At 39.7% G+C, this 14,910-nt stretch overlaps 1 protein-coding gene across 1 annotated transcript; it reads right to left on the bottom strand.

Annotated features, from left to right (window-relative positions):
* Positions 1–8,827: 8,827 nt before the first annotated feature.
* Positions 8,828–12,545, bottom strand: LOC135473755 (uncharacterized). Its single transcript, XM_064753637.1, has 3 exons — positions 12,298–12,545; positions 11,006–11,407; positions 8,828–10,558 (listed from the first exon to the last, which is right to left on the bottom strand). Exons 1-3 carry the CDS (start codon positions 12,506–12,508, stop codon positions 10,257–10,259), a joined length of 915 nt encoding a protein of 304 aa, XP_064609707.1. The 5' UTR covers positions 12,509–12,545; the 3' UTR covers positions 8,828–10,256.
* Between the last annotated feature and the right edge of the window lie 2,365 nt (positions 12,546–14,910).

The following is a 14,910-nucleotide window of genomic DNA, read 5'->3' as shown; positions in this document are numbered from 1 at the left end:
TTCGGAGATCTCCGTGACTGTTCGGGGCTGATTAGCTCACAAAAGTTTATTACCCATCATTTTTTTTTGTAACAGTTATTTTGCATAATCCTCATTCATTGTCTGAAGTCAGTATATATTGAAAGATTTGTTTTTGTATGTGTAATTAAGACGCACACTAGATGTGACCGATCGAGGTCACCCGCCATCTTAAATCGCAATCGTGCAGGTCGCAGACGATCAGACCTATCATGTTTCGTAATTTTTGTCATGTATGTAGGAATGCACAATTGTTGGAAGGAAGGTGCAGTTTCAGTGCGCTGTTGAAAGAACTTTGTCTTCTCAGATGACATTGCGTAAATCAACAGATTTGATTCTAAAAAACAAAGTGGGATTATGTCATGGTGAACAAGTGCGACTTACCGTAAAATCTCAAGAAATCCGTATTGACTCGAGAAGGCTTTATTTTGTGCTACATGATGTCTTTTAGAGGTTTAAAAATAAAATGTGTATTTGAGCTAGCAAACAGTTATATTTTGGCCGTTAAAGTACAAATGTGGAAATTGCTGTAGAATTCTCGTATGTATAGTACATTACATGTTTATGTAATGCCGCTGGGATCCTTACAGAGGATGCCACGGCCATATAGAGAGTATATTATGTGAAATCATAATGTAAATGTAAGTAGGGAACTATGCCATCAGTATTATAAAGTGACTGAAATTCATAAGGATATTTTAGTTTATTACTACTAGTTATTAGACCATAGACTAATTGTCTGTCGTTGTTTCTTTATACCCCAGCTAAGTTGATTGTTATTCTGAACTGCCAGGCGCTGCATAAGTAGCTGCTTTACTGAATGGGATGCTGTAGCTCTCTTGGGGGTTGAGTTTTAGAGTTTCCCCTCTGGTTAGATAATAATGTGTGTAGATGATATTGTTTTTAGAACGAAATATTACTGTAGTGATGTAGTAGAGGTGTCTTGTGTATTATGCTACATTGTCATAGACTCCATTGTATCAGGATAGGTCCAGGCAGTTGTTTAACTGTTGTAGTTTTTTTTTTAGTAATTGTCAGTTGTGACAAATCTGTCAGTTGTCGAAATGTAGATTAATATTTCCTTACACTTTTTTAAAATTTAGTTAATGTGCACGTTAAATTCAGTTCTACTTATATACAGATAAGGTTGTATTGAAATGTTTTAGGATGTTTAGTGAGTGGTCAGTAATAGTGATGTTTTCACTGGCATAGCATGCTTTGTGTAGATGTATAAACAGGCGATTTTAGAGCAGAGGTTGCAATTCTATGATAGTTATTGTGAGAATTGTCTTGTGTCAGATAAAATAAGATAATGTTGCATACATTGGATAAGAGTAGTGTAACAGGAGGCAACTAATGCTGTCTTCCTTGGCCTACCCAGGTTCGTAAGTTAGGACCCCAAGTGACGCGAATCAGCCAAAATGCCAGACGGCCAACTCTCCAAAAACGAGGCTCAGACACAGGTTAACAAAACAATATTGAAATTTATTAGGTTATTGTGAAAGCAAGTATTCAAACATAAGGCAACAACAACAAAAAAAGAACTCACGGCATTCCTCTCTACATGTGTCCCTACTTTTACTTAGCCATGACGGAAGGGGTGATGGAATGTTGCTGTTTGCCATAAATGGCAACTTGAGGCTATCCCCAATCATTTCGCCCAGGCAAGCATGGTAACTGATGTAGAGACCTGGTCAGAAGAATCGTCTTTGAACGCTGTCCCCATTCTCTATAGCTGGCACAACGCCTGTCTCAGATGTATAACTTAATGATCACAGGTTTCATAAATTGTGAAACACATTGATCCAGGTCACTTCAGCTTCGGGAGTTCGAGCCGTTCCACTAACCTCAGTTACACAACATTTCTAATCACATTACTTCGCCACCAAACCAAGTAAACAACTCTAAAAAAGGAAACTAAGTAAACACGCATGGTATTCCATGAAAAGGAAATAACCCTTCCTCTACAGTAGTAAAGGATGTGACTTCTGGTTCTCTTGGAGTGATGTAAATCTGAACTGTGTCTATATATGAAATGCCTTTTTATCATAGAACATTAATTGACTGTGAGTACATGTGGTGTTTATTTTTGTACATTGCAGGTATTTTTCTTTCTTGTGGTTTCTCCCTCACTTCTGTACATCTCCGTTCACCAACTCCTAATGAACCATAACAGTCGTATCAGATGGTCTACATGTGTTTATTCCCACACCTTTACATTTGGTGTCAGAAGTGGGATGGGAGATAAGATGATTCGACGTGGTGAGTGGAGAAAAACCCCTGAGATGACCTGGTGATATGACCTTGACCTGACCCTGGATCCAAATGTGCAATGGCTACCGGAGGTGTTAATGTTCAGCAGGAGGTGGATGTTCGTCAAAACTCGGACCGCACCGACGATGTACGCCAACAGGGTGGTGGTGAACAACAACGACCGCATCTCACCAGAGTGGAATCTCTCAGCGAACAGATTAAGAGACTTATACTGAAAGTGGAAAGTGAAGATGAACTGTTTCAGTCCAAGCTGCAAAAACCAGTCATTGTTGCAACTGGGCGACAGCTGTCTCGTTTTAGTGACCAGTCAGTAAACGTGTACATCTTCAGGTACGGGTATATTCCAGTCTCCACTCAAATAGCTGAACGTTTACATTTGTACAATTAAGACACTTGTCTTCTTTAAATTATGTATATTAAATCACTACGTTGAAATAGCAAGCAGGTCTATAGGCCTTACTGCAGCAGGCATGGATGAGCACTACAAAATTAGGCTGCGTCTTTTTGAGCAAATGTTTCAGTAAAGATGTACTCGTGACCGGTAAAAGTTTACCAAGATAAATGTTAATCTTTACATTACAAAAGTGAACGTATATTGTATGTGAAGGGAAACTAGAATGTATTCTATTATTGCACCAGACTATACCGTTATTTTTAAAGCACAAATATCCAAATAAATGACCTTGTTAGACGAACAGAATAATACATTGCATATAACACAGTAATATGTTATGATAACCGAATACATTCAGGCATCACTTAACAGAACAGACATTCTGATAAACTCAATAGATTAGTATTTTTAGGTATTGGCATTCCATATTTTGTCAACCATTTGTTTGTTATTTCATCCATCAAAGTGTTCTGTCATGTGTTTAATGGTATTTGAAAACAATGTGACCAACACGGTTCCATTGGTATGGCGTAAATAACTTCTAAGGAGCGAATTATCTGATGTAGATATAAATCATGTATAAGTCTTTAAATTTGTGTTATAGGTATATTTAAACAATAATGAAATATCAGGCCACCATATATTTGCCAACCTCGGATGGCCGTGGGTTTCCCCCGGGCTCCCCCTGCTTTCCCACCACCATAATGCTGGCCGCCGTCGCATTAGTGAAATATTCTTGAGTATGGTGAAAAACACCAAATCAAATAAATAAATAAGTAACCATATTTTTGCAGACGGAAGTACTGCAAGTGAAAAGGTAGTTCGTACAAAATTACCAAAATCAACAGCAGAAATAATGCTGTCAAAAAAATATTTAATGCACGTATGTTGCTTTATTACGCCGCTCTACATCCTGTCTGTGGCGCATACATTTGTATTTATTACCTACATATTTATTTGGAATTCACACTTGTCTTCCTCAGATCCATGGTCCAGACAGGGAGTCCAGCAGAAGATCAGACAGCTACCATAATCCAACATCGAATATTTAAGAAAAAACTGCTTTTGATTTCTGAAACCAGTGTACATACTAATCAGCAAAGTACAACAGCAAAAATACATTCTGCTCAGAGATATACACAGGGACATGGCAATGGTTGGCCCGATTCGTTAATGGTTATTGGGTGATTATCCGGTGATTATCATGTGAAGGCCAGATGTACCGCTATGTAAACATAATGTGTTTAGTCGTGTTATTTATCCTGACATGTTTGTGTAGGTTTTTGCACACTAGTGCGGTCAAGGTTTACATCGGTATGTAAGGCGCACGTGTGTATTTAAAAGAAAAGTAAACCTAAATTACAAACAAATACCACTGAAAAGAGTATGTATTTTCTCGCCGGTGCATGCCATAAAAAATTTTAATATGTACCTCAAGATGATAAATTATAAATAAAGTCAGCGCCAAAATCCGCTGTGGGCGACTCCATTTTGCCTAAGAACTAGTCCGGAAGTCTTCTGTGTTAGGAGGAGAATTTCCGTTGGAAACCGCCGAAGTGCAGTTCGTACATTTCCGGTAGAGCTGTAGCAAACAGTAAAGTTCGTTTTCAGCTTGGCGATCGGGAAACCGGAATGTTAAACGTAGGTTACGAGTTTAGACAAAACAAACCGGCAGTTTTAACGACTTTCATTGGCTGAGAGGCATCACACCCCCAGTACAAATTACAGGGTGTTAAAGATGGAGGACGAGATGGACTCAGCGCTTTATGCCAGCTTTGCCGTCTTCAGACGTTACGTGTATGGCGGGGAAAAATCGGAAAATTATGCAGCAGGCACCATCAGATAGAAAAAAATGTGCTCTTTTCAGCCATATGTCATGTTTTAAGTTTTCTTCTCCTTTAATGCACGCATGTTGTGTTATTACGCAGCCCTACATCCTGTCTTTAGCGCGTTACATTTGTGGAGGGGGGGGGGGGGATTAATTTGTAATGGCGTTTCCCCATCCAAGTCAATGATGCACGCCAATAACGAAACGTTGAATTAATTGTTTTCCCAGTAGACTGCCAATTGAGGCTGCTTTAGATAAATGTCCAGTATTCAAGAGAACTGAGCCTTTACACAGCTGTCGTAAAGAACACCGATGGTATAAGAATACATGCGTGGGACAGTAAAGAGGGGGAACATTAAGTCCACAGAAATTGCTAGGCTTTGACCCTTGACAAATTACGCATCTTCAAGCAACGATAGATAACATTTCAAGACATGCTTGGGTACACCGTTAAGTACAAATTTTAAGTGTTAGGATCTGTAGCAGCAAGTGAGAAAATTGGCAACAGCCTGAAAAACTTTGTTCTGTTTCCTCACCGGTTTTAAAACCGTGTCTTCTGACAGGTTCTAACCACCCACACGAGTTATTTCTGCGTAAAATACGCTCCTGGTGTCAATATGACGTCTACAACAAAAAAGAACATGCCTAACAGTATCTTCTACAAAACATTCCTCACCAGAAACCCGTGTCATGGAGATTGAATTTATGCAAATAGCTGTTTGTTTTACATGTGAACAGACAAGAGTTTAAATACGAGTATTTCGTCACGGCGACAGTTGAGAGAGAGATTGTAGCTTACAGAGATTTGAGGGTTGTGAGAATAAAAGAATCTTCCTGTAACAGAGTTATCCCATTCATTTTGTCATACTGATATAAATTTCTGTTTGACATAAGTAATAGCTTCTTGTACAGACAACGGGATGGTGTGGGATATATTGGGTAGATCAAGGGCCTTTTTGGCCAGTTTGTCGGCCAACTCATTTCCGTCAACACCAGTGTGGGCCGGCACCCATTCAAACGCCACAGATACACCTTGGTAGCCCAATATAGTACAGGCGCGTACATTTGTATTTAATACCTACATATTTATTTAGAGCATACACTTGTCTTCCTCAGATCCATGGTTCAAACAGGGAGTCCAGCAGAAGTTCCAGAATAAGTTTATGACTGGCCATACTCACTACTACAGGTTCATCCCCGATAGCACTCGTGCCTATGTATTTTCGGGACTAGTGGAGGGTCTCAAAGACCTTGCTGATGGCGATGGTGTAACCACATTACTGTCACGTGATCTCCTCTTCATGACTGACATGAGCGGAAGTATAAGTGACAGCGATTTCACGACAACGAAACAGAAACTTGCCGAGTTGATAGAGCGACTGTGTGGATCCACAAAATAATCGGATCGCCATTATCACATTCTCCAGCCGGGTTGTGCTCAACGTCAACTTCAAAGCCCACTGGACCATCGACAGTGTGAAAAAACGCCATACTGGCCATGCCTCAAGCAAGAGGTTCCACCTGTACCGGTGATGCTTTCGAATATGCTCGCCAATATATGTTTGAACCCGACACAGGTACAGCCATTAATTTACTTTTGGAAAATGTTGCATTTTATTCAAGAAACATAACGCAGTTTAATTATTTGATGCAATGTAACCGTACACTTGCAAGTAACGCGAACCGTTTTGAAAAAAAAAATACATTACACTTTATACCCAATATGATACGTAATTTGATTGATGGATAAATCGATCACAGATATGTGTAGTCATTGTTCAAGTATCCTTATTGTCTTCACTGCCATTTCTGATCGTTTACTGATAACTCTGTATTTTCTTCACATTTTCACTTGAACCCTATTTCATTTTCTTTGTCAGATATATGACGAGGACTCTTTTGCGCTCGGGTAATAGTTTTGTCTTGGAAATGAAAGAAAATCAAGCAGTTGGATTACAATCGTACTTTGTAATCACTAACGCAGACGGGTTCAATTATGCCCCATCTCGCTGCCCTTGTATATGAACGTTAATAAGTTCAGAGTCCACAACAGTATATTTTTTACTTCCCACAGGAATCCGATCGGCTACAGAGTCCGTGAAGGAAGTACTGGTATTAACAGACGGACACTCTAACTGCGGAGCCGCCTTGCCAAATGCCATTAGACGACTTCAGGTGAAGGCTTTTGTGTTTGCCTTGGCTATCGGCAGCTACGGATCTTCTGGAAAAGCTGAGATCGAGTCTATGGTTTCCCATCCTCTCTTCAACCATATTTTCTCTTTGGCCAACTTTATCGAATTTCGTAACATGGTGGACGCTATTTTACAATACCCAGATAAATGTGCACCATTTGAATCGAAGTAAGACTTGATATTCATAAAAAGTCAATCGCCCAAAACCTGTAAAAAATATATTTGTGAATGCTGAATTTATGTATGTTTAATACAATTCGCTATTGCTTGACAAAAATTCACTGATAAAATGTACTTGTGATGTTCTCATCATTTGCTATGATTATCACGTCTAAAACTGTCTGAACCATTTGTAAATATTTGTTATATCGCGAGAAGTATCGAGTTCAAAGTTAGGCCGTTTGTAAATATTTGTTATGCCACGGTCACACTCTAAGCAGTGTTACTGTGTGGCAATTTTGAAATTTACACCTCTGTTGTATAATATACAGAACACACCGTCATTGTCGTATAGCCAATCTCTTACAATATACGTAACTTCTATTTTAATGTTGTAATATTACTGTTCTCGAAGAGGTTAAATTATCTGATTCCCTGAAAATGATGTTGGGGACTTATTCAATGTAGATACGAATTTTGCTAAGCAAGTCATTGAGATACATTTTAACTTATTACTTTCTAAAATGTATAGTGCATCGTGTAAAATTTGCATTGTGAATACATATTTAGTCATGAGTTAATTCCAATAAATCCTCGTAATTACACAGTTATCCCAAAGTGTCGGACTCCATATTCTTTGTCTCCTGGGTTTCGAATTTCAGATTTGTAGTTTTGCATTAGATAAAGTGTGGGTTTGTAAAAAAGGGACAGCGGGTTAAACTATGCATCGTTTATTTGGTCTTGCTAAGACTTACGACAGTTGATCTACACTACCAATCGAATCTTTGCTATTACTTCAGAAAAGCCCAAATAATTACCTTACATAAAGTATTTGCCCCTAGTTCTGTACACGTGCTACGGTTTAAAATGGGTAATACAGTGCTTAAAATTTATATTTATTTTATTTATTTAAAAAGTAGGCCGAAATATAGCTTTCTTTTACTTGACAACCATTATAACACCATTAAAACTATCTTCCGTTCTTTTTACACCGGCCTAGTTGTCAAATGAAATGGTCTCCTTTAAGGTGAAGCGTCTCCACGCGCTGCAGCCTAACGGTACTTGGCCAATGAGATCACGAGCTCAACGCCAGCTCTCGTTGGTCATAAGATGTGTACCTGGCGAAGGGCGGTGCTTTTTTTCAAGGCTCAGCCCGAGTTCTTCCGCCCATAATCCAAACCTCCTCGTATAGAAGTGTACTATTTTCGAGTAGGGCGTTAAATCTCAGTAATTTTTCTTATTTACTTGATTCGTACTGGCGAAAAAAGAAAAGAAAAATCTATATCCGCTTATCAAATCAAATTTTCTCTATTTGCCTGGAATACATGTGGCCACAGACCCCGATTAGTTTTCCATAAGCGACAATGTTAACGTTTAGCGCTGTAGCTGAGTCCCAAACATTCCGAGGCCAATAAGCTTTGGTGCATACCTGGCCCAGCCTGTGAGAAAGAAGCTGTAAAAATCTTGACATAGGTTGACCGTCAAAATCTGGACCTTTCCATGCCGGCAGCTGGGAGGGGTGCCTAGCAACGCCAAGGGGACGTCACTCGCAGCCTCATCACCACCTGTCTCCTTGTGTCCTCTCGCCCAGAATTTCAAACTTTCACCATTAAAACTCATACCTGCCCAAAGCTTAGACAATTTCCATCATTTTGATACCAAGCATGCACCTGTACACCAAAAACGGCAGGCTGGCAGCAAAAAAAGACTTTACACCCTAAAATACACAGAACTACAACCCTACTGAAAAACGGAAGTTGTAATCGGGGTCTGTGTCCATGTAGCTCTAATCATTACCCTCCAGAAAGTGTCTGTACTATCTATATTGGTAACCTGATTCTAAGCGACCCGTATCAGACATTTGAGTGGATGATTAAACCATCGGCTTTTGGCAAGTTGCTGACCATCTTTCTTACATGTGGTGTAAAATGAAGAAAAGTATGGTCGGCGCGCAGTGTCAGCATATAATGTTAGTGGGTGGGGTATCGTGTCTAGTGTCTTCAGCATGCATGGCGTGCATTGCGTGCATGGCGTTTAAGTGAGGATGCACTACACTCAGAAATCTTGGTTCCTTATAGTTCTTCAGAGAACCGCGTGGACCTTTTTTTTCGCATAATTGGTTCTCTATAAAACCCGTTGGTATGGAACATAATCATAAACATCTGATTGTTACTGGGTAAGCAGTCAACCATATATGGAAAAGATGCTGTTTCACTCGCTGTCCATGGGTGGTGCTGGATCAAAATTAGCCGCTCTCTGGCGATGTGGATCAGTAGAAAATAATATGAGGTACATCAAAGTCGCTATTCTTGTGAAAATTTGTGGATTAATGCGAGGAATTTGGTCAGTTACGTCCTAAATGCTGGTGGTGTACTTTGGGCTTATAAGTGAATATTCTTGAGCATGGCGACTAGCATCAGTCAATCAGGCGAGGAGACATGGAGCATATAAACCAAAACGCATTCTTGTGTGTATTTAGACTTTTCGTCGATGACCGTGCAGGATTCAGCGCATTTATTCGTTCATCCAACATCATTCACAGCCAGAAAACGCCATTTCACATGACATAAAGATAAATGACAAAAATCTTCAAGATACCCTAAAAAGGTTTATTATTATCAATCCATATCTTTTATGTACAGTTGTGAATCTTTAATCATGTTATGAATATTGTCATATTCCAGGATCAAGTACCACGTTGGAAATTTCACCCCGAATAACTCTAAAATAACTTAGAGTGAGTGAGTGAGTGATTGGGGTTTAACGTTGTGCTCAACAATTTTTCAGTCATATGAAGACGAAGGAATCCTTAGGGTGTGTGTAATGTACCTCCTTGTTGCAGGACGGATTTCCACCGCTCTTATCTAGTGCTGCTTCACTGAGAAGACTTACCGAAGGCAAGTAAGGCGCCCGGCCCGAGCCATTATACTGATACAGGTCAACCAGACGTTGCACCAACCCCTCCATGCTGAACGCCAAGCGACGAAGCCACAACTTTCTCTTTTAAAGTCTTAGGTGTAACTCATACCCAGGATTGATCCTGGATCTGCCGCTCCCGAAGCGGACGCTCTACCAACTGTGCTATCCCGGCCAGTAAAATAACTTAGATGTCTTCTACTTAAAACGATGGTGTGGAATCACGTTTTACAAAAATGAATAAGCAATGGTTCTACGCACATATGTACAAGGATGCTTAGAGCGCTACAACCGATACACTTCAACATTTGGTGGACTTATATAAAATCCAAGGACAATGCTTATGGCCGTTTGAGTTAACTTCTAAAGTGACAGATATAATAATACTGGCAAATTATTTCACCAAATATGCACATTAACCTTAAGTTGAATCATGGAAGGCTTCAAGTAACACTTGGGTCAGTTACCGACTCTCTCAGTAGTGTTGTCCACCACCCGTGATGCGAACGCAGAAGTTGTTTCCTTGCGACTGATCTAACAAAAGTGCAGAGCCGTCCGTGATAGCAGCGACGTCCTCAAGCTGCCGGAAGTGAAACTCGGTCGGAGAAGTGGCAAGGCTCTCCAGGCAGGAGTTACTAGGGCGACCAATGACAAGGATGTAAACTTCGGCTACGGTACGAAGACGATTCAAAGCTCTGGTCAGACCGCGCGAGCAGTAATCCGGAGATGACGTCACAAGGAGAACTTCCTTTGTTGCATTGTTATATGTTCTGGTGCCTGAAGAGAATGAATGAACGGATAAGAGCCCAATTGCATACTATAAAATATATTTTGATAGACTGATGATTCTTATATAACTGTCATCACCTCTCCATAATTTTGAATATTACCGTATAGGTCTACATAAATACTGGATGCCAGTCTGGAGAAAACTTTAGGGGTGGAGGAAACCAGAGTGACCGGAATGGGTTAAACCATCAACCTTCGGCAAGTGTCTGATAATAATCCTGAGTTATTAAAACTTAAGCCTATGAGTGAAATAATAATAATAAACACCAAATGAATAAATAAATAAATAGATAAATAAATAAATAAATAAATAAATAAATAAATAAATAACATGAGGACTGGATTCGAGTCTGGTACATCTGGGACAAGACGGATTAATATATATGGAATTAAGTACTTATATTTTATATTGTATAGCGATGTACTCAATAATACCTGAAGTATCACTGTGCAATGTGGTCCTGGCAAAGTCAGCTGCCGGTATGATGTTAGCGTAAGTGCTGTACTGGAATCTAGGAACCCTCAGGACTTTGTCCTGCATTATCTCCCTTGACTGGGTATCAGAAAATGTGTGAATGGCCGTCTCTGAGCTGTCAAACGACGCCATAGTGACTCGGTTGTCATTGGGGTTGCTTGAGAAATCTCCGCATACCTTCCCCAAGATGTTCGAAACCAGAGATTTATAATATGGGAACAACTGGACATTTATTGTTGTGTCGAGAAGAATGACAAAGTCACGTGACAGCGTATAGGACCCTCCTCCTGCTAAGTTGAACGACGGGGCGTTTCCCGCCAAAAACATGGACAAAAATCCCTCAAAACCCGGATCGGGTTGCCCTGAAATGAAACAAAGAAGACAAATGTTAAGACGAAGTTCCAGATTTGCTTTAAGTTGAGGGCAGTACCAAGCTTAAAATTTCGCGAACAAAGGCTTTCTTCGTACAGTAACTTTTTCTCATAATTCGCGGTTTAATTCATAATTCGTGCATTACGGCGTTTAAACCAAAGCAAGGCCGTATACAGAAATTGTACTAGAAATTTGCTTGAGAAAGTTTTAGGCAAATGTTTACACAGACATAGGAAATGCTAATCGCCCGGTGTCAGATTAGTGTCACCGTGTTGGTGGATAAGGGACTTTTTGACTACACACAGACACCGCCATGACATGATGATTTTGAACGTAACATCAAATCACAATACCAAACATATGTATGTGCTGAATGCCATTATACAAGTGTACATATGATGCGTGTATATTGCGTGCTTTTTTATTTAATCACGTATTTAAGTATGAATTGACTTTCTAAAATTTGTAGTACATTACATACATTACAAGATGTCCAAAAATTGTCCAGCAGAAATTTTACTTTAAAAACGTTTGGCAAAAGGTTTACATCAAAAGACGGAGAAATATAAAATATATATATATATATATATATATATATATATATATATATATATATATATATATATATATATATATATATACTTACTTTATCCAGCTGTGGCTTATCCTATTTCATCTTTATCGCATTGTCATGGAGCTGTTACCGGTACGCTGTGAGGCTGTTCGTACAATGTGTCAGGATTGGCGTGGTTTCCTTAACTTCACACCAACATCTTTTTCTCGTACGTCCACAAAAGTTTCATAGGTATAGCGATATGCGTAAATGAGCGATATATCTCTGGAACAGTTGCTATCCTACAAAGTTGACTTATTGGCTTACCGTTGACTGTTCTGTATTGAACTCTGTCCCCAACACATGGCTGGCCACCTTGCCTGGCGTTACGGAGGATGTCCCGAGTGCGGAACTGGAAAGTCCCACTGTTGTCAGTTCTCCATTCGCTCCAGACGGAGTAGGCGCAGTCTGTCGGACCCCATGCATGGGTACCGAAGACGAAGGTGCCCAACAGGAAAACAGCCATAGTGTAAACCATCTTAGCGGAATTAGGCAAATCAGTGACTGTTGTCAGATAGCTGATGACGGAGGCTTTTGTCTTCTTACAGAATGTCTCGCGTATTTATAGCCCTTGAAAAAGACTTCACCCGGACGTAGGCCGACCTCCATTTGTTTAATTCAGGTTGACAAACAAATAGGGCACGGCTTCTGAGAAAGCCGAACCGCAAACAGACAGCCAATCGCAGCCTGTTTATGTTGGCTAGCCAATGAAATGCGTTATCAGCCATTTACATCTTATTCACCTAACACTTCCTTGTCAGCAACAAGAAAAGTGATGTGACAACAAAAAAAAAAGCAATTAAATCTGTCTGCGCCCAGCTGTCGCCAGCTGGTTGCGTGGAAAGAGTGATCAAACAACCAGAGAAGGGTTGTGTTCAAATCCAGCTCGTGTAAGTTGTGCAGTTGTTGTTTGTGTGGTATAGTGGGAAACTCAGAAATGCTGCATGGGTCCAAAGTACGTGTGTAATGCTTTGATCTATTTCTGGACGATGACACACTGGCAACGATATATGACTGAAATATTTGTGGCTTTGTCGCTAAGCCACAATTTCACTCACTCATTCATTCTTTATTTCATTCATTCATTTTCAACAGAAATTCAGTTATGTGAGTGATACTTTTATGAAATGCATTATTATTATTTTTATTATTATTATTACATAATATACTGTTAATCTAGCACAACCTTTCTTTTGAAATAATAGAGCATATGTGCTATATTTAACAGCATAATCTTTTGCCATGACATATTAATCTGCTGCAATTACGGAAAACATTCTACATACATCAATCAGATTTTATTTTGAATTTAATATTATTTTTGAAAGGATCAATTTAGGGACGTGGGGACCATCTAAGTTTTGATTCTAAAATTTCTGAACTTTTTAATCACCGAGTGCCATTTACAAGGGATGTACAATATCTATCCAAAAAGTAACTCACTGCATTAAATGAGAACGAGGTTCAGCTTTCGGAATCATCTCTTTCTCAATCTCAAATCCTAATCGTGAATGCTTAGTTAGGAAATAAACAATTATCAAATATGTTCTATGTAATTCTGTAATTCTGTTATCTGTATTCTACACCTTTATCCACATATGAACAGAAAACGATCGATTGGTGGGCACATTACAATATACACTATGCGATACAGTTTCAGCGAACAAACAGGTCTAAAGCTCGGCCCGGAAGCTTGGGGCCCAATTTAATCCGATGGTAGCTCGAGCATAGGCTCTCTTTGTGAAATAATATATTTTTGTGATATATATATATATATATATATATATATATATATATATATATATATATATATATATATATATTGCTTACAAAAGGGAGAGAAGGCGGATAAAATCGGTGACGGAAATTGGAAAGCCGGATGACGAACGCGCGGGTTCTGTGAGAGGCCAGACCAAGCGCCCAACCATAACAGTCTGACCTCTGAGCTGCAGCCAATCATCGCTTACGTACTGATGCGCTCTTTGGGAGTCAGGTGGCTTATGGATTGCGTAATGACCTAGTACGGGTTACCTCATTGCACATGCCAGCCGCATGTTAGTACGATGCTAACTCGTATATAAAGAGCCACCGTGGATGGAAAGAGGCAAAGCTCCGACCTCGTCTCCAGCAGCAATAGAGGGTAGATAGAGAAGTGCTTGTGTACTTCCTCAGATGTATCAGCATGTAGGTATCCTTCCTGGAATATGACTTTTTTGTTGTTGTTTTTTTTTATTGCTTGGCGTCATAGCTTCATAGTGTACGCGTTGAATTTCCACATGTATAGACATGTATACAAACTGCGGTCTCTGAATGTGGGTGTGGATGTTGGGGTTGGGCGAGGGGTTGGGGAGGGGGGCGTTGAGTTTTTGAGATTTATAAATGATCTTTGGCGAAATGTTCCCACAAATTTATGGTATTTTATTTGTCAGTCCTCAAAAGGTGCACTGCGCCAGAAAGATACTAAATTATTGAATGCTTCTTATTTGAACTTAAATGCAATCAACACAATTTGTTTAGAGGTCGAAATATTATAGAGAATAGCATTAAATGCCGATCAAATATGTTGGTAAATAACTGACATGTGTTAATTAACCCTTTTAAAGTTCTTTTAACGAATTTCTGCTTTTCTTTACAGAAAAAAAATTGGAAAAATGAAAGTAATGGTATCTCTGGTATTGTTGGCGTACTTGGCCATGTCAGTAGAAGGAAACATATGGGGTAGAAGAAAAACGAACTGTGGGGTTTCCGTCTGGTCAGAATGGTCAGCCTGGTCAGCGCCTGAGCCCAGAGGAACACGAACCCGCACACGAGAGATTGTCCGGTCTCCTCGGAATGGTGGAAGCCCATGTCCGACACTGACAGAAACGGCCTCTAGAGCAG

The sequence above is a fragment of the Liolophura sinensis genome, chromosome 8, assembly GCF_032854445.1.
Source record: "Liolophura sinensis isolate JHLJ2023 chromosome 8, CUHK_Ljap_v2, whole genome shotgun sequence".
NCBI classification, from domain to species: domain Eukaryota; kingdom Metazoa; phylum Mollusca; class Polyplacophora; order Chitonida; family Chitonidae; genus Liolophura; species Liolophura sinensis.
This window is presented reverse-complemented; position numbering and strand designations above follow the sequence as displayed.